Raw genomic sequence first — 20360 nt, 5'->3', positions numbered from 1 at the left:
CCTGTTCACATTGCACTTGCAAAATCCTGAAGTCTCTCCTTAGAGATTTAAGACAGTTTTCTCTTTCCTGACTGGGAGTTGTATGAGTGCTCCGTGCAACAACTGTCTGAAAACTCAGTGTCTTAAAACAGCAATTATTTATTCTCAGACATCTGCAAGTGGGCTGGAGTGGCTTTATCACATACTATGGCGGCTGGAGGGGTTGGTGGAGGGTCCCTGTCTACTTCCCACATGCTTGGCATCTTCCTTGGATTAACAGGTGAGCCAGAGTGTGTTCTTGTGATGGAGATGACAGAAGACCAAGAAGGCAAGCCCCGTTATGCAGGCCGATGTTGAAGTCCTGATTGTATCGTATCTACTGGCATTCCAACGGCCAAAGCAAATCACATGGCTAACCTCAATGTCAAGAGGCAGGGAATACAATGGGCCTTTTATCAGGAAGAACTGCAAAGTTACATAGTATTGACCTTGAAAATGAAACAGCCAGTTTTTTACCAGCAAAATGGGCTTATTTGGGAATGGCAGAGGAATTGCAGTTCAGGAGATTCAAACTATGGCAAACCATAAGCAAGTCTGGAGAACAAAGAAGAGTTCGCTTATATAGAGGAAAGGGGGAAGTTGAGAGGGGTTGCTTTAGACATGAGACCATTGGACAAGACAGAGAGGGATGGCTTCTCACTGGCTGGTAGTATGGCTTCTCATTGGCTGGGGCTTTTGCTAGACGAGAAAATCTTCTTCCCATTTGCTGTGGTAGTCAAATAGGCTTCTTCCTGTTGGAAAATGCAAGGTATGCCTTTTCCTGTTGAGGTCTGCAATCGATGTTGAGTTTGTAGGTCACAAAAGCTCCATCTTCAGGGCTTCCTAAGTCCATTTCAAATGAGGTCTCCTTTATTCTTTTTCATAATGGCTTGGATATAAGGACTGGTAAAAAGATGGCTTTAGACTTTTAGAAGATTGCTAAAAGTCAGCAATTCTAGTGATTATGGCTTAAGTAGTTTAAAAAATCTATAAATACTGTACCATTTAGGATTCTTTAGGTGGCAAGCAACAGAAACCGTAATTCAAGATACTATAAACAAAGAAAGGTAATTTATTACCCCATGTTCCTTATAAGCTAGTATAATGATGACTTCTGGAATGACTTCATTTAGGGGCTTAGACCGTATCATCAGGCCTCAATCTTTTTCCATCTTTCAGGGTTGCTCTCTTTTATGTTGGTTTATTCCTATGGAGGAAGATGGCTGCTGGGAGTGTCAGATCTCTATCCTCTATCATCCCAGGTTCAAGTTCAAGGTCCAAATGAGAGTGTGCTCCTCTCTCAACAATCCTAAAGAAAGTTTTCATATCTGAATGAGGCAAATGTCCATCTGTCATCAGTCACTGTTGCCAGGGAAAATGTGATCCTCTCACTGGTCATGCTGAGTCACATGCCCTCCCTTGGCATTGGGCAACGTCAATTCCTCCTATAGAAAATATGCTGAAACTAGGTGAGGAATATGCTTTTATTAGAAGTAGGGTTAATGTACCTCCATCAGAATTAGGGAGATAATTACCCAATGGTGAAAAAAAATGACACTGTCCACCATAATTATTCATAGTTTCTGTTCAATTAAAATAGAAGTTCAGAAAGCTCTGTTTCCTTTTTTTTTGTATTTTCTCATACTACTTAAGTGTGGCAGAATCTCTGCATTGTTTTGTCTAAGCTGCTAAGTAATTCATTGACAGGTGTCTTGAAAGAAGGCTAGATATAAATATTTGATGATCATATTTGTTATAAAGTTAACATTCATCTCAGGGTAGAATTTAATTTATAGTCTAAGGATACTTTCTAATTTTTGCAGAGAAATATCACAGGAGAATAAATGTTAACACTTCAATTCAATTCAACAAACACTTATTGTTTGTAAATGTTTGTCAAGTTGAATTGAATTGAATTAACATTTCAGCGAGCATCACTGCAGACTCTGTGACCTATATCTAAATATTTGAAAAATAATCCTCCTCTTTCACGCTGTTATTCATCATAGTTTCTTTGCCTTAACTTTCCAGTTTTCATATATCCAACCCTCTCTTCTTGGGGTGGGCAAAAGTCATCTTGTTCTCCTACCCCCAATGCCAAGTAAATGCTGAGTCCTTTTATTTTTCTTTTCTTTTTTCTTTCTTTTCTTTTCTTTTTTTGAGAGAGAGAAACATACACAGAGAGCAGGAGGAGTGGAGCAGAGGGAAGGGGAGAGAGAGAATTTTAAGCAGGCTTCATTGCCCAGTGCAGAGCCTGATGTGGGGCTCAGGCTCACAACCCTGAGAGTGTGACATGAGCCAAAATCTAGAGTCAGGCGCTTAACTGACTGAGCCTCCCAGGTGCCCCTATTTTTATTTTACTTTTGGCTGAACCCTCTTAGACATGTCACTTGGAATGAATATGAAATTATAAACTTGGAGAAAATTTCTCTAGGATTAAGAATTACATCAACTTGGCAACATAAGTCTTTATTTTTGTGATTTTATATATTTTCAGATTGGTTAATTGGTTTGTGGTTCTGCTCTTTAGGAAAGGAGAAACCTTTTCTTAGAGCTGGGATCTCTTCTGTTGGAGCCCATGTACAGTAGTGTCCTAGTAAACTGGCTCTCAGGAGGAAGAAACAAAAGCCCCAGTTGGTAATGCCTATCAATCCCCACGGTGTAAATATTCCCATTGTGTAAAATTGCAAGCTGTCAACAGTTGTGATTTGCAAAATTCCTAAATATTTAACAGTGGGCTCTCACTAGCCAGTCCATATTCGCTCTGAAACACCATTGCTTAAGTGAGCCAATGTAATCAGTAGAAACCACTGACTCTTGAGAGTTCAAACTCCATTTCTCATCAAGCTCACTGACCCTAGGCCACTGCTTTTAAAAACGATTCTCATCTGTGTCCAGAAGGCTCTAGCTGGCATAATGTCTATAATTTCAGAATTAATGTTGTTTTGTTCCAAGGAGTATAATTCCCTTCAGTAGATAAGAATTAGCAAAGTAAAGCTGCAAATGAGGGTTGTGTTAGTATTTGGGCTGCACACCGATTACCAGCAGCCTGATACAGCCAAGACACCCATTTCCCTAGACCCTCTGTCAAGATCTCTCAAATACTGGGAAGGCTGGGTAACTCTTCCCCCCTGACATTGCAGGAAAGATTGCTCTGACTCCACAGAAACAATATTTCCATGTTCCTGAGTCTAAATGGAGCTTAGTTTGAAATTTGTATGTTGACCTTAAAATTGAAGGACTGGAGTTTGATGGAACAATGGGCTGCCATCCCCCTGATCAGATAGTTTGCTCTCTCTTCCCTTGGGAAAGCAAAAGCAGACATTAGAGGACAAAGATTCCTATTTAATGAGTTGTCAGAATCTAGGAAAAAGGGAAAAAATTAGTGCCTGGAAGATCTCTAAGGCCTTTACTAATTTCCATTTGACCCTCGTCATTCCAATCACCAAGAGATCTCTTATCTGGAGAAATATTAATGACTAAAAACTTGCTTTCTCCTTGGGTTGTTTGAAAACCAGTGACATCGGGAACCTAAAGCAGCATGCAATTATGAAGTGTAACTGAAATGCAGAGGGCTGGGATTTAAAACCACCACCACTGGTACCAGGCAGGTGATTGTGTATCCCTGATATCTGTCTAGGAAAGTTGAAAATGTTTCCCAATGCCCAGGGCTACCTGTTGCTGGGGGCACCTTCTAGGCCTCCGCTATGGCCCTCGGGTTAAATGGATATTCAGTCAGAGGTAATTTTTTAAAGCAAGCAGAGAAAAGTCATGTGTGTAAATCTTTTCAACAGCAACAAACAGCTCAAGAATTCCCATTCGGCTACTTCATTAGATCTCCAGTGTATCATTTTTCTAGTCCCTTGACACACAATCTCTGTAATCTCTCAGATGGCATTCATTTCACTGACTTGCATGAATACTGGGGGATTTATTGTTTTCAGCATGGAAAAGGTGAGCAGATACTCAATGGCACTTCTGAGCTAGTGTATTTCTCTAGGTGATGAGAGAGGGGGGAGTCTACAGGGCTACAGAAGGGTCAGTGTTTTTGTTTTTCTTTATATTGGTAATTTTTCAAAAATCACAATTGCAGGAGACCGTAGCATGTAGGTGTCTGTGCTGGATCACACAAGTCATGCGATATGTTCTAATATATGCAGAGCACACAGAAAACAGATGGAGAAACCTCTCAGGAGTTCTGGGAGACTCCATGCATCAGAAAACAATTTCAAATGAGGAGGTGAGGCTGGGAGAGAAAGTTGGTCCAGAGTGTTCCAAGGGAGACCCTGGAGTAGCTGAGAAAGGGACTGAAAGGCTGCTTCCAGAAAGCAAAGAACGTCCTGCAAAAGGGCAAGTTAAAGGCAAAAACATCAGACATAATCATTTAACAAACAGGAGAATTGAAGGTCTTCAGGGTTGGAAGCATATTTGTAAGCAAAGGAAGGAGAAGTGTTTGGGAGCAGGACTATCATTAATGTCTGCTTCAAAATCAAGCCAGAATCTTCATACAATGGGTTTTTTGTTTTTTGTTTTTTTAACCCGGTAGGATTGGTGAAAATTCTTGCTAGTGTGTAATTTTTTTCCCTCCCTTCTCTCTTTTTGCTAAGCTTAGCAGGAAGCACACTGATGAGTATTATAAGCTATTGTTATTTTTTGAACCCATTTACCTGGATGCCTTTTGGTAGAAGTGGTTTCTGGTTCCTGCATTATATCCCCAAACTCAATGTACATCCTTTTCTGGTTTGCATCAGATAAGAAGAGTTGGGTTTGTTTTTTTTTTTTCCCTGAAATGTATTTTATCTTTAGTCGGCTTCCATGTATTGAAAAGAAAAATTGTGAGGAAAAAATCATCCCTATGAATGCAGGCAGAAGTGACTCAAACCTTATTTGGATTCCTTCCCCCAAATTCCTTTCACTTAAACTTTTATTTAAGAAGAGGGGAAGATACCCTATTGAAGAAGCACTTCTCCCAACTAGCATCTCTGAAACTGCCCTCTGTGGGATAATAGACTTCCAGAAGATCTTAATGAATGTTCTTCCAAAAAATGTTTCCATGGTCAAATATGTTTGGAAAGGCTAACTACTCTGTTATTCCTCTCTCGGAGATACAGTGTTCCTGAGGGGGCCTGTAATATGGAAACCTTTTTAACTTTGTTTTTAATATTTTTAACATGCAGATACTGTTTATTGTTCAGCCAACAACCATTCTCCCTCTTTTTCTTGCTAAGAGAACCTTGATTTTATTTAGGTGGCAATAGTGTAGCTGGGAACATTGGTCTAAGCCAATCTCCATTGCCTGTAGTGAGTTTAGGGGTAAATATATGACTCAGCCCCAGTCAAGAAGATAGAGGAAGAATTCTTTGAAGGCTTCTGGGGAAAATATTCTTACCTCAGTAGAGAGAAAGGAAGAGGAAATGCTTTTGCTCCAGCCCCCTCTCCTCCTTCTTGGACACTCGTGGAAGGCCGTGATGCATGGAGTATGGCACACATCTTGAAATGATAGAAAATGCCTGGTTCTTGATGACAGCATTGAACCATCCGACCAGTTCAATAAATGTCCTTATGAATTAAGCCAAGTGCCCTTCCAATTGTAGACAAAAGTAATCTAATTGGCATGCCTAGCATAGCTCACATTTATTTGGCAATTGAACTCTTTTATGTGGGAGACCTATGAACATGAGTTGGCATAGAGCATAGTTGGGGGACTCCCGTGTGAGCCTCTTATTATGGTTATAATAGCAACCCTTCACCCAAATCACATCTACTCTCAACTCAGTTGGAGTGTTAACACTCTGGGCTCTGAGAGTGGCTACAGTGGGGACAGTGGCCCTGACACAAAGCCCAGGTCCCCGTGGTTAGCAAAAAGCAGAGTTTTAACTGAAATGATCCAGCTCTGTTTTAGGACACCTTTCTCTTGGGAGCAGTTTTAGCCAGTTTGATAGAAATAGCTTAAATTGAGACTTTCGTGTAAGTTTCCTACAGTCATCATCTGTTAGGGAAGGATTTTACCCACCTAGTCCCACATCTCCATTGCAGACAGGAGGAAACTGAGGCAGGCTGGGGAAGCTAAGGAACTTGCCTAGAGTCACAAAGTTGATGAGCTGTGCACTTAGAATCTTCTAGAATCAGTCCCAGGATTTCTGGAGATGCAAAGCTTTTCCATAGCGTCGTGGTGTCCAGGATTAGTGTAGGCTTCCTCAGGATGAAGTGTAGTATTGCTTTGGAGTTCACAGATTTCCTATATACATTTGTGTCTGAGAAGCTGAAAAAAGTATGGTTCACAAGCTTTCCTTTTACCAATAGAGATTGTATCTGTCTATTATGTTTGTGCTTTACATTTTTCTTTTTTAAGTTCCCTTTCAAAAAGTACACAAGTAACCACATTTATGAAACTTTGCAAAGAAATATAAAAAGAGAATTAGTAACTACCCCATTGCATTCTGTTTGTTCCTCCCCCAGGTAAACACTAACAATTTATTGTGTACCCTTCCATTCTTTATTCTGTGAAAAAAAAAAAAAATATATATATATATATGGATATAGGGATAGGAATTACTTCTGCTTTCTTTTTGATAATTTCTTAAAAAGAGAAATCATATTATTGACATTTCTCAGTACCTTGCTTTCATCTCTTGCTAATACATCACGAGCATCCCTGTGGTTTAATTGAAGTAGATGTAATTCAGTTTTTTTAATAGGTATGTCATATTATGTTGTGTTGCTATAATACATTTTATTTTACCATTTGCCAATTTCTGGATTTTTAACCTTGTTTCTGGTTATTTTGTGTGAAATACATGCACATATGTGTACACATAAATTTAGGTAAAATTACATATATGCATGGTTTTACTTAATTCTTTTGAAACAGTGTTTGAGATTAGAAAAGCAGATTGTGTTATTTCAGTTTTCTTGGAATTGAGGCCCAAGAAACATTTTTGTTGTCTTTAAATATTAATTTAATATATGTGGTTTAGTGATATGATCATATTCCATATAATTGCTTTTTTAAAAAGATTTATTTTTATTTTCTTTTTTAGAGGGAGGAGGGGTAGAGGGAGACACAGAGAGAAGGATCTCAAGTAGACTCTGTGCTGAGAGTAGAGCCTGGCGCGGGGCTTGATCCTGCTACCCTGAGATCATGACCTAAGCTATAATCAAAAGTCAGATGCTCCACCAACTGAGCCACTTAGGTGCCCCTTCCAGATAATTATACCATAATTCCATATGAAGAATGGACCATAATTTTCAAAGCCAATCTTCATTCCTGGGTGTTATGTTTTTTGTTTGTTTTTTTCTTTTCCTGTTACATATAAAATCACAATAAATATTCTGGCAAGTACATTTTTGTCAATGCCCCTGATCACTTCCTTACATTTTGCCCCCAAATCTGAAATACTGGGTCAAGGGTTATGAACTTTTCAAGTCTCATGATCAAATCACTAGTTTTTAAGGACAATTATTTTGAAAGGCTCCTCTTTTTATATAGACAATAACCAATCCCAGGGAAGAGGTATCCATGTTGATTTACTCTATGTTCTCAAAGTCATTTTCACCTTTTTTTGGTCATATTCTGCATCTCCTGTATCCGTGCCCTTTGCTTATGGCATGATAGTTCTTTTTTTCCCTGACACTGGAGAGGACTTCTTAGACATTCTGTCAGTGGCTACAGCCCACTTACTTTTAACATGATACTAATGATCAGTCCTTTTTCCCTCTGTCCTGGCCTTGGAAAAAACGATGTTGAGCTTCCTTGATCTTAAATGAGCTTACAGGTAGGACTCTACACCAAAAGCCAGCTAGGTAATTTAAGTAACTGTGCTAAATCCCCATCTAGAATATGAATGTGAAACCCACATGGTCAGAGATGTATCTCCAATCTAGGTGGTTTTCATACTGGGGTTAAAGTCTGATGCTAATATGAGAGATAAACGTCACCTCATCCAAAAGATGAATCTTTTTACTCGGGCCCCAGGGGTCTGCAGTAGGTTCAGGGATATCTGTCTAAATCCATGTTTATCCCTTTTCCCCTGCCCTTCTTTATTTCTAAGCCTGTATTTCTAATCCTGTCTCTGCATTTTGAAATAATGGTGTTTTTGTGTGTCACTCATGTTCATGGAATTGTTAGATGCTGGATTATAAATACTATTGTGTCTTTCATTTTTAGGTACCTCGTAGAAGAAATCAAGAAAAGAGAAGGATTCAAGTTATTGCTGGAAGTAAGTGATTATGGAATTGTGCTCGTGATTTTGTCAGTCAACAGTGATGAAGGTGGCAATTTTCTAATCTGTTATATTTCATTGGTTTTTGTGTTGCAGACTTAGAAACAAGTCATTAGCTTAATTCATGGAGTCCATTATGTTAATTTACTCCATTAGTGAGTATTTTGCCTTTGTTGGATTTGCAAAGAACACACTTGCCTTTAAGTATTGAAAATTAAAGTGCTCAATAATAATTACCAAGGATAATACTGAATAAATATATAAATTGCATGATGATTGTACTGTGAATATTCTGTGCCATAGTGGTGCCTGCATATGAAAAATCAATTAAGTGAATGTACGATGATGCATAGAGTTTTCTCTTTTTATAAAGTAAGGAGAGCATATTAGCTTTGGAGCAATGGGAAAATAAGTCATTTTGTGGTTGGACTGTTTGCTATGTATAAGACACAAAATAGTTGCAAAGATAGAGGGAAAAACCTGGGTTTTTTCCCTAAAATATATGGTTAGAAATTATGAAGAATCTTATTTAATTCTGATTTTTAAGAAATATGAAGTGTGGGATGTTCTCTTAGATCTTCTTATAGCATATATTATATAGCAATTTTTAACCTAATGTAAAAATCACCTAGAGATTACAACCTGGGAATCTTTTCATATGTAAGCAATCTGGCTAACTTTTGGCATTCTTTTATGCAGCAAGGTTTATTGAGCAATTACTATGTGCCAGGTACAGTTCTAGGCACTTCAGGTGTAAGACAAGGAAATTCCCCGCTCTGGTGGTGCTTATCCTCAAATGGCAAGTGACAGGCAGTAAAGAAGCAAATTAATACCTAGCAAACATCAGGTAGTGAGATGTGTTAAGAAAACAATAAAGCAGGTTCATGAGAGAGAACCTAGTATACAAATAAAGAGTTACAGATGTGGCAAGTTCTATAATAAAAATAAGGGTGGAATGCTGGAATGATGATGTGGGTGGTGGGCGGGTGGCCTGTTTCATTTGGGGTGTCCAGGTAGGGCCCTCTGAGGTTGTCTTTGAGGTGAGACCTGATTGATGGTAAACAACATGCCATGCGGATATCTGAGGGAAAGGTGTTCTAGATAGGATCAATAAACAACTACAAAGGCTTCCAGCTGAAAAGAGTTCTATGGGGCTTCCAGCTGAAAAGAGTTCTGTCTGTTTGAGGAACCAGAAGAAGATATATTAGGCAAGGGGCAGGGGTGCAAGTGGTGATGCAGGCGGAGAGGTGGGCAAAGACCAGAGCAGGTGGAGTCGGGTAGGTCCTGGTTTTGGCTCTTATTCCAAGTGTAATCATTGGAGAAGTTTTATGCAGACAGGAGTCTGAATTTCTTTTATTTATTTATTTATTTATTTTAAAACTCTTTTTTTTATTTTTTTATTTTTTAAGAGGGAGAGAGTGAGAGAAGGGGCAGAGAGAGAATCTTATGTAGGTTCCATGCCCACTGTGGAGCCCAACACGGGCCTTGATCTCAGGACCCTGAGACTCAAGAGTTGGATGCTTAACTGTCTGAGCCACCCAGGCACCCCCTGAATTCCATTTTAAAAGATCATGCTAAAGATGCCTGGGAAGAGAGGAATGGGGTGGGAGGAGGTAAAGGGAGGCCAAGGAAAGGGTAAATTAAACCAATTGGGATGCTGTTGCTGTGGCCCAGGTGAGATATGATGACGGTCCTTCCACCACTATCTACAAAAGAGTCCAAAGTTCCTGAAAAATAGGGACATGAAGGAACTTGCAAAGATAACAAGAGAATCCATATTTAAGTGACTTTCTGGTAACACCCCAAAGAAGGAAAAAGATGAATTTAGAGTGTAGGACATTCTGCAGGACAGCTGACCTGGTTTCTTCAACAGGTCAGTGGTGTGAAGAAAAATTAAGGAGGGGGGAGTGATGATCACTCTGGGTTCAAAGAGACAGAAGAGGCCCACTAACCACATGCAACACATGGAGCTATTGGAATCCTAGTTTGAACAATTGTAAAAAGTAGATTTTGAAATAGTTGGGAAATTTCTATAGTGAAACTGGCTGTTGGGAATTACTGATAATTTTGTTAGGTATGACAACGGCATTATGACTACCCAAGAAAACGTGTGTATTTTTTTTTTTAAGATTTTATTTATTTATTTGAGAGAGAGAGAATGAGAGACAGAGAGCATGAGAGGGAGGAGGGTCAGAGGGAGAAGCAGACTCCCTGCCGAGCAGGGAGCCCGATGCGGGACTCGATCCCGGGACTCCAGGATCATGACCTGAGCCGAAGGCAGTCGCTTAACCAACTGAGCCACCCAGGCGCCCCGAAAACGTGTGTATTTTTAAGAGCTGCACGCTTCAGCATGTAGGGGTAAAACAACAGCTATAGGATTGCCTGGAGTTTGAGTCTGAGTGACTTTTTAAATTTTCTTGAGTTTGAGTTGCCTTCTTTATTTCCCTGAGGTTGAGTTTCCCTCTGTTTTTACAAGTCCGAATTGCCTTCTTTATTTCTCTGGCTGTGGGAGCCATGGTGCTTATGGAAAGTGCTGTACACCTTGGAACTGCAATCTTTTGATAGAGCTGAAAGAAAAAGTGATGAAAAAAAGATGAACTGTTTTAGAAGTTATTTATATATTCTTCCTAAAAGCTTAAAAATGAAGGGAGGAAACTCGCACCATCATCTTTAGGGAATTGCAAACATTGACATCCTTGTTATGCAAGTTAAGGTGGTTTTCATCGTTAGGCAGCCTTCTGTCCTGGATATTTTATCTATGGGAGCCAGATGGCCCCAAAGCAGTGAAGGTGGCTTTCTCAATGGTACTCCAGAATTCCTACTTACAGGAGTTTTTGTATGTGATCTGCATTTGCCTCTCTTCTCTGTGCTCCATTTGGAGAAATAATGTAAATTTAGACCTTGAATCTTATATATAAGTGTCAAGGCATTTATCCTTTTTGTTAACAAATGCTTACTTTGGATTGATTAAATATAACTCTAATGCATACGTAAGAGAGATTTGATTATAGTCTGTGAAACTGAGCCTTTCAGTTTAGGAAAAATGAAAGTCTATAATTATATATACATATATTTCTATATTTTTGTACATGTAAAATTTTATTTATATTATATATATAAAGAATATATATATTCATTCACTTTTTAGCAGATAGAATGTTAAGTGGAATATTGAAAACAGGAAATGAACACAACAAAACAGTATCTTATCCTGAAAAGAGCAAAAATAATGCATATCTTCTTGAAGATGATTGAAAGTTATCATTTCAAATGAATTCTGCATTATTCATAGGGCCCTGAATATCATCTCTCTGTTTTTCTGTGTGGGAACTAAGATCTAACAGATGTTTTCCTAGAGGTATATTCATTTGTATACTATCATTCACATATTTTATTTTGATCTCTCGGGAGAGTCTTAATTATTCAAGTTTTTGTTTTCTCTTCCTGAGTTCTACATTAGGAAGAGTTATTTAGGTTTCATAGACTTGCCAGGTTATCAAGGATCTTCAAGGACATCTAGTCACCTTCCTGCTCAAGGCAGGAAACCTCTCTTGACAGTAACCATAACAGGAAGTCAACCTCTTCCTGAACACTTCCTGTGTCAGATAATTCACAGCCTAGTCCTCTTCCCCGGAGCTCTAATTATCCATGTTGTATTACTTATTGACCCCTACTATTCATATGTATCAAGCATATTGCAATTTATAGTTATCTTTTTATCTAGTTTTATTAGATCACAGCACCCTTCTAATTGCAAAACCCAATGCATATTCTTAAATCTTCATCTTGTTGGACTTCTATAGCATTTTACACCATTATCCACTCCCTCCCTCTTGAAATGCTCTTCTGTTTTGGTTTCTTTGAATTTCTCGCCCAGTTTTTCTCCTTTCCATGTGACTTCTTCTTCTCAGTCTCTATGTGAAGGAGGTCTCTTCATCTGCGTAGCCCATTAAGTATTACTTTCCTCGCTTCTGCCTTTAGTTCTTCATTGTGTCCACATACTCTCCCTGATATGTTTAATCCATTTCTAGAACTTTGGTATCATTGGCTTCACTGATGTCTCTATCCTTGTCTTGTCTCCTAAACTCTAGTCCTTTGTACATAGGTATGTCCTGAAATTTTCAGTTAGACTCCCACAGGAACCTCAAATTCAGTATTTTTTTCTTTTTTTTTTTATCATTTATTTTAGAGGTGGGGGAAGGGCAGAGGGAGAGAGAATCTCAAGCAGACTCCACGCTTAGGGCGGCCTGACATGGGGCTCCATCTCACGACCCTGAGATCATGACCTGAGCCGAAACCAAGATTCGGACACTCGACCAACTGCGCCACCCAGACGCCCCTCAAATTCAACATTTCTAAAGCTGAAGTGTAGCCATTCTCTTTTCCCAAATTCTGTATTCTTCTTTCGGTCATTAGAACTATGATCCAAACAAAAATCTTGATGTTGTCTTCACTATCTCCCTTCCCCTTCTCTTAAATGTATCTTGGGCACTTTCCTCCACCCCTGAAGCCACTGCCTCAGTTCAGGCTCCTCTCACTCCTCAGGTTTGCCCTGTCTTGTAACTCATCCCCTTCCAGTCTCAGATGCCTCTCCAGTGCATCTCCCCACGGCAGCCACCCTGTGGCCTTCCTAAAATGAAATCTGCTCCCTAGATGGAAACTCTCCCATGATTCCACATTGCCTCTAGAATCAGGCCCAAACTCCCAAGCATGGCAGATGAGGAAGCCCTTCGTGAAGTGACTCTCATTCCCATGTCCATCTTCTCTTCTTTTCAGTTCACCTTGTCCTCTATTCATTCCAAGTTCTTGCCGTGCCCCTGAATATATGGGCTTTTACACATGCACTGTTCCTGTTGCCAGAAATGTTTCTTGTATTATGAGAAAATTCTTCTTTTGTAATTCTCATTCCATTGCAGTTTAATTGCCTATACCTATTTCCATTACTAGTCGCCGAGTTCCCAGAGATAAGCATACAGTGTAAGCCATTTTTCTAATCGCAATGTCTGGTCCAGTATCTAGAACACAGAAAATCCTGCTTATTGAATTGAACGTTTCAGTTACCTTTCCATGGGTAGGCTATAATTCTTTAACATTCCCCCCCAAATACTGTATGCAAAAATAGTGATGTGTCTCACCTAGTACAGATTTTAATGGGGCTATTCATCCACTTGAAAAGGACATCTCTTTCTACCAAAATAGCTCCAGATAATAGTCACTGCGCTAATAGAGAGGCTGCTGTATGCCAGATACAGTGGTAAATATTGGAAATAATCTCTGCTCATCAAACCACCTCTGTGGGGTAGACAATATGATCTCCGTTTCATAGATTAGGAAGCTGAAGATTAAAGTATTCAACACTTGTCCAAGCAAAAACCTGGTGAAGTTGGGATACAAACCACATCCATGTGACTGCAAAACCCAGGCTTTTTGTGCTACTCATGCTGCCTTTGAAATTTTTTAGTAGTCTAATCAGATATTTAAAATCGAAAAGCTTGAAGTCAGTTAAAATCCACCAAGCCCCCTTTCTCCATTCTATACTTATTATTTCACTCTACCTGCCAGATTCTGCATTTCTACTTATTAAAATGCCTAGTGCTAGCTTTGTCTTTTATTATTATTATTTTTTGTGATCTAAAGATGTTGTAAGCAAAGGAGATGAATTTCTTTTAATGTGACTCGGTTTTAGAGAATGCCAGCTACATCTTGGTGACCTTTGATGTATTTCCCCAAGGGGTCTCATATCGTTTGCTCAATAATACTTGCTGGAATTGACATCAAAGTTACCTGCTTTATTTCTTAGACTATATCTGGTTTTTTTTTTCTCTTTGAAAACCAGGATAGAATGTGTCCATCTTTTCTTTAGTGACACATCTATACTTTTCCATGAATTTTTAAAGATTGTGACAATGCTTTCATGGCTACAGGTGTTTTTGTACCCTTCACTATCATTTGTCTTCTCTAGACACTTGGATTTCTTCTTATACCTTCTCAATTTTGTGATTTAGAGTACATAGACTAAAGTGTTCCTAAGACACCCGAGAGGTCAGGCTTTCCTATACAGGGGGAATGAAATGGCATGTGAGCAGTTCTACTCTGAAAATACTCATTAGTGCTTTGAAGTTTCTTGAAGAAAGTCCCTGTATCAAATGCAAGCTACACAGGCAAAGAGACAGGGAAAACTCAAATATGTTCCTTGTGAATATTCAAAGGGATATTTTTTCCAAATCTTAATAATTTTGGAAATAATGACAGTAAAGGTATTCTACCAAATGGGAGATCAAATTTCCTCCAATCAGATGATGTGTCAAAAGGACTGCACTGGGTTGCCTGGGTGGCTCAGGTCATGATCCCAGGGTCCTGGGATGGAACCCCTCGTTGGGCTCCCTGCTCAGCGGGAAGCCTGCTTCTCCCTCTCCCTCTGCTGCTCCCCCTGCTTGTGCTCTCTCTCTCTCTGTCAAATAAATAAATAAAATCCTAAAAAACAAAAAAACAAAAGGACTTCACCAGTTTTCAAATGCCACAGACCTGAAGCCACACCATTCTCAAAGAGACTGGGCAAAAGGAATCATAGATATGTCATTTCAAAAATATCAAAACAGAAACTAAAGAAAACAAATTTAAAAGGTGATTTAAAAGGTCTAGGTCCTAACTTATGAAATACAGAGCAGATACAGTAGCAAGTAAAAACTACTGCAAAATGATTTATGATGTTGCCATGCAAATGAAAAGTAATGAGTATGTATTAGTAATGTATTAGTCAGGGTCGAATAAGAAGACAAAAACTGCACAGTAATTTGAAGTGGGGAAAGTGCAGTATAAAGAATTATTGTGTTTGCTTCAGCAGCACATATCCTGAAATTGGAATGATACAGAGACAATTAGCATCACCCCTGTGCAAGGATAACACACAAATTTGTAAGGCATTTCATATTAAAAAAAAAAAAGAAGAAGAAGAATTATTAACAGGGGATTGCCTCATAAGGGAAAAAGAGAACCCTAAAAAATACAGAAATAGCAAATGTAGAAAACAGCCACCACTCCTAGAACTGGGATAGAGCACCGGGGGAAGAGGGCACTCCCTCCCAGGGCTGAGATCCGGTCGTAGTTGGAGAGGGCACAGTGTGGCTCAGTGGATGGCAGAGAATTCACGGAGATGTCCCGCTACTGGGTTTTGCCAGGAATCCATCTTCCGGAATGCTAGAGGAAGTCATTTTCAGAGATGCGTCTTGAAACGCACTCAAGCTACACACAGGGCGGCCAGAAAAGCCATCTGAAGCAAGGTGCCTTGCTGGCACCACTTGAGGGCAGTGTGCTAGAAAAAGCCATTTAGGGCACCTATCAGTCTGCTGTGAAGCCATCTGAGGGGGTGGCCCTGGGGGAAGCTACAGGGGGTCCACTTGTGGCTGGGAAACAGTGCTGCTGAAAAAGCCACACACACTGGAGGAGATCCATGAGGTTAGCACACCAGAACCCGGAAGAGATACCTCTTCCTTCTCAGTGTCCCTCCAGCACCCTCTGCTGATAAAGTCTAAGATTGGACCAGATGGCAAGGAGAAATATTGATAGAGTCCACTTCCATTTTGATAGGATACAAAGTGTGGATTTGAGCGGAGCGACAGTAAATTGATAACTAACATAAATGGTATCTGGAAGAAAATCGTTATTGATATAAAGACATGAATCCCTAAAACCCAATGACAGATAATAACTATATTTTCTTCTACTTTCTAATCAACCATAGTTACTTTTTTGAAAAGATTTATTCACATTAAATGAGTAAAGAATTTCGAAGGCCAGTACATTTCTTTCCTAGAGAAAGCAAATCAATTATATCAGAAATCCAAGTATAAATTGTGTGAATTTGTATATAGACTATTGTAGTCTCATGATAAATGTTTGCAGAAATTGAGTTGAATTAAATAGTACTCCATTTTGAACTACTCTGTATTTTGAAGATTTTTGGCTCTTTTTCTTTTCTTTTTTTTTCTTTTTTTTGTCACATCCAATAAGCTCGTTCCAAATTTCAAAGGTTAAAGGACTTATCTTATTGAGCTGGAAATGTTTCTGGGCATTCACTTGTGATTTAAAATCCACTAGAATCAGAACTCTATATAGTACTGGTCTTGATTTTAAGATATAAGATGATAGCTGTTTCATCTTTCTGAAATACTTGGAAAATTTATAGTGATACTGGAGTATAATTCTGATGGCTCCTGAGAACTATTATAACATTGGTTATTACCTACAAACTGTGTTTGTGTGGAAAAATGGAATTTATTTCAAATACTGTCACTGCTAAGAATCAAATGAGGAAGCTACTGAGTGGGTAGGCATGACCTATAATCTTTCCTAAATAACTTCTCTCTCCTGTGTATCTAACTTGTAAGCCCCCATCATAATTTCCCAAGTCACCTGGTCACTGAATACAAGTCCTGTGATTGTCTATGACAAGTGTGTAGTGGAGAAAATTTTGTCTATGTGACAATAGCTAGACTAAAGCCTGTTCTGGAAGGTTTATCCCATGTTTAACCAAAACAGATTACTGGAGATGATGATTGGGCTATGGCCACTTTAGATCAGAGTTTTTCAAAAGTACACCATGCACTACTTATTTCAGAATCACCTGAGATACTTCATAAAATGCCAGTTCTCCAGCCTTTTCTATGGCAACTATATCAGACTCTGGGCATTCTGAGCACAGGGTCTGAGAATCTGTTTTGAACAAGCGCCCTAGCTGATTCACAACCTTACCGATACTTGAGACTGCTGCTGAGACGTGAGAACCAAGAGTCGAGGTGATGTTCTTTTTCCCAAAACAGTATTGGCTGGGGTCATAGCAGGGCTGGTTAAGTCTGGTATACTGCTCTTGCCTTAAGGCATGTTGCCTATAACCCTCGGGTTGGACTTTCAGCACCATAGCCTGGCCAAGAGTACAGTATGGTGTGTGTTATCAACTCATAGATAACGGGGACTTTCCATTTGTCAGGTATAGCTGGAAATGGAAGGCACCTTTGGCTACCTTAAGTAGGCAGGGAATTATTGGAAAGATATGGTGGTGTAAGAAATAAGTTATGGATCAGGGTTGAAGAGAGAGGAACGAGGGCATCTCTGGACGTATGTGTAGCAGGTGCTAACTAATGGTCCGAGCTTGGTTGAGGCAGCTTCAAACTTTATTTTGTTTATTCCCAATCTTGTGTTCATCCCTTATCTGGAGGAAAGAGCACCTTCTAGGTGCACCCAACTGAGAAGAAAATTTCCCAATCGGCTGTTATTGATAGGAGAATGAATGTCTAACTCTATCAGATTCTGATTTGTTATCAACGTAATACACATGTGACAACTAAAGAAAGCAGCTAAGAGCTTAATTACATTCTAAGATTAATCATAGGTTAACAAAACACCTCTCAAATTTTTTTTAATCTTCAGCCTGAATATGCCAATATTTGCTTTTGGTACATTCCACCGAGCCTTAGAGAGATGGAAGAAGGACCTGAATTCTGGGCAAAACTTAATTTGGTAAGTAATAAGTAAACTGCGTTTTTCATTTTGATGAAATAATACTGTTCCCATTGTCTATTGATCCTATGAATAATTCTGTACTTGTAAGACCTCTCAAAGATCGAGAGAAGTGGCTCCTAGTGTACGGAAAGGCCAAACCATTGCCAGCACTGTTTATGTTTAAACAACGTAACTTACTTGATCCACATATGAATTCCAAATAATGGTGCTGTTTGCAAGATAGCTATAGGATGCAGTAGATGTTCTCATTCCCAGTGTACTTCAGAAAGTACGATCTGATGAGAGGACACAAGGTTAAAGTTCCATGATGAATGGCTTCTTTTTTTCAACTTCACCAGTGTGTGTCTGGGACTGCTTGCATCACCTCACTTGGAGATAACATTAAAAGTCTAAATCTGGTACCCTTTGTGAGTGTGAGCCCTTCTGTGCTTTCCACCAACAAAAGCATCTTCTGCCCAGGGGGCTTATGTGATAAAAACAAGAAAAGAGATGCCAGCAGTGGGTTTCAACTGATCATCGAACCAAATGGGCTTGAAAGTCTCTTCACACATGGCTGGTGAGGGCTAACAGTCGCAAGTGAGGAGAAGCCCCAGGCTCTAGGGACTCCTTGTGTCTTCCCTGCACCTCTCCTAGCATGGTCCTGCCGGCTAAATCCCTGCCTCTAAACCAGATTTCCAAGAACTGTGAAGTCTCATGAGCCAACACCATTTGCTCCCATGCCCCTGCTGCGTGGACATCATGGATATTGAAGCAAACCAGCGGGAGTTTGCCCTGAGGATTGTGTGGCCGTGACATGGAGAGTGGGAATTCACAATGAGTCAGAACCATCAGAGTTGGGTCATGCTCTTCCCCTAGCATCTTCCCTCTCAAGCTCAGCTACCTCCATGGCCCTGGTTAGTACAAGCTCTGACTTGCAGACCTCTCCCTATCCTCTGTGGGAAAATTGGTGATACCATTAATAGATTTTATAGGCAATAGCCGTACTCTACTTCCCAGTCAGGCAAACAACAAACCTTCACTGAGGACTCAATGTGCTGTGCACTAGAGATACGGACATCAACAAGACTTGGCCCCTGCCCTTAAGAAGCTCGTAAGTCGGGAGACACATGAGTAAGGGGAGGATCACAAGGTAATTAGTAAGGGCCCTGATGGAGATGAACCTTGTTTGCACTGATTACAGAGAGAAAGGTTATCTACCTCCCTGTGTGACACATTAGAGCTAAGTCTTGAACAATCAGGACAAGCCAGTTAGGGGACAGTTGTAGAGAAGTAGATTCCAGGAGGAATCACAGCATGATGACCTAGACTTAAGAGAAGAAGGTGTGATTCAAAGATCACATGGGTGCAAAGGGGCAGTCACGGGGTCTTTGTCTTTCATGACAAGGGGCTTGGAATTTGTGGCTAATTAAGAGGAAGAGGGAAGACCATGGCCTTTAAGCCATAACCAGTTATAATCTCACCTGCAGCATCTCCTCTTAGCTTCAAGTCATTTTCTGTTTCTTCATGGCTCATTAAGCCTCCTAAACTGTGGCATAATATATACCCAGTATATATCTATTCTACCCCTTGTCAAACCTGAGATCCCGCAGCAGAGGGGCGGAGAGAGGGATGTTGGTATCCATTCCTTTGCCTAGAAAAACCCTTCGTTACCCATTTCAGGCCCTTAACAGAATCCTTGGGCTTTGTCTTGCATTTTTGTCACACAAAGCAAATAGAACAGTGCTAAAGAATGCATTTCAGATGGTAAGTAACCCATAAAAGAAAAAAAAAAAGGACAATGTGAAAATTTAATAGTGAGGCTTCTAGGGACATTGTGTACTTTGATGGAATACAACTGACATTTTCTTTCCTTCTTTCTTTCTTTTTTTTTTTTTTTTTTGGTGACATGGGGGAATAATTGCTCAGATTGAGAAAGATCTGGTTGCCATTCTTCTCACTTTTCCATTGTTAAGAAAAGCAATCAAGAATGTGTTATTCATGTTTTACTGACTCAGTACTGTTGCGTGGACATGGATCAGGAAAACTAAATAGTCCCATTATATCTGGGCATCTTCTTGACTCACTCTTCCTTTATTTAAAAAAATAGTTATATTATCCATTCTCAAAAAAGTTTGAAATTGAGGAAAGATACACATCCTAAAATCAGATAATTAAGCAGATAATACAATTTTAATCTCAACTAGAAATTGATTATGAATCGGGACATTCTCTTCTATCCCCAGTATTTTCTAGCACTGATTATCTTATGGTTAATATCCATGATTCTCTCTCTGTTCCTTCATTTTGGAATGTTTCATTGCCATTTAGAACCATGGTTTTCCTGCCCCGTCTAATGTCATACTATTTTAATTGTTAGGGTCGCTTCTGATTAGTAAGCATGTATGCTGCTGACACATAATCATCGGTTCACAGATTCTTAGTTTCCTTTTTATTGTTTCTCTTTGTGTGGGTGTGTGTGCATTGATTTGACAAGGAAGGAAGGTGTGTGGAGACATATATATATATATATATATATATATATATATATAGCTGATCCTTGTGGTTTTCTGCCTACTGTAGTATGGGAATGCAAGTATATGATTTATAATACAGAATGTATTT

The 20360-nt window shown here is 39.5% G+C and overlaps 1 protein-coding gene and 1 non-coding gene across 3 annotated transcripts in view; both read left to right on the top strand.

Moving 5' to 3' along the window:
* GADL1 (glutamate decarboxylase like 1) overlaps window positions 1-20360 on the top strand; it is a 164427-nt gene that overhangs the window by 88285 nt on the left and 55782 nt on the right. For both annotated transcript variants that reach the window (XM_032408848.1, XM_032408847.1), the window contains 2 exons: window positions 8186-8237; window positions 17667-17756. In XM_032408848.1, coding sequence (XP_032264739.1) covers window positions 8186-8237; window positions 17667-17756 — 142 coding nt within the window. The remainder of the gene's footprint in view (window positions 1-8185; window positions 8238-17666; window positions 17757-20360) is intronic.
* On the top strand, window positions 15069-15175 carry LOC116635360. The gene has a single exon (XR_004300146.1). It is a non-coding gene; the product is annotated as a U6 spliceosomal RNA (small nuclear RNA).

Source organism: Phoca vitulina, unplaced genomic scaffold, assembly GCF_004348235.1.
Source record: "Phoca vitulina isolate PV1807 unplaced genomic scaffold, GSC_HSeal_1.0 scaffold10, whole genome shotgun sequence".
In the NCBI taxonomy this organism is placed as follows: Eukaryota; Metazoa; Chordata; class Mammalia; order Carnivora; family Phocidae; genus Phoca; species Phoca vitulina.
The sequence above is the reverse complement of the archived record's forward strand: the minus strand, read 5'-3'. Positions and strand labels throughout refer to the sequence as shown.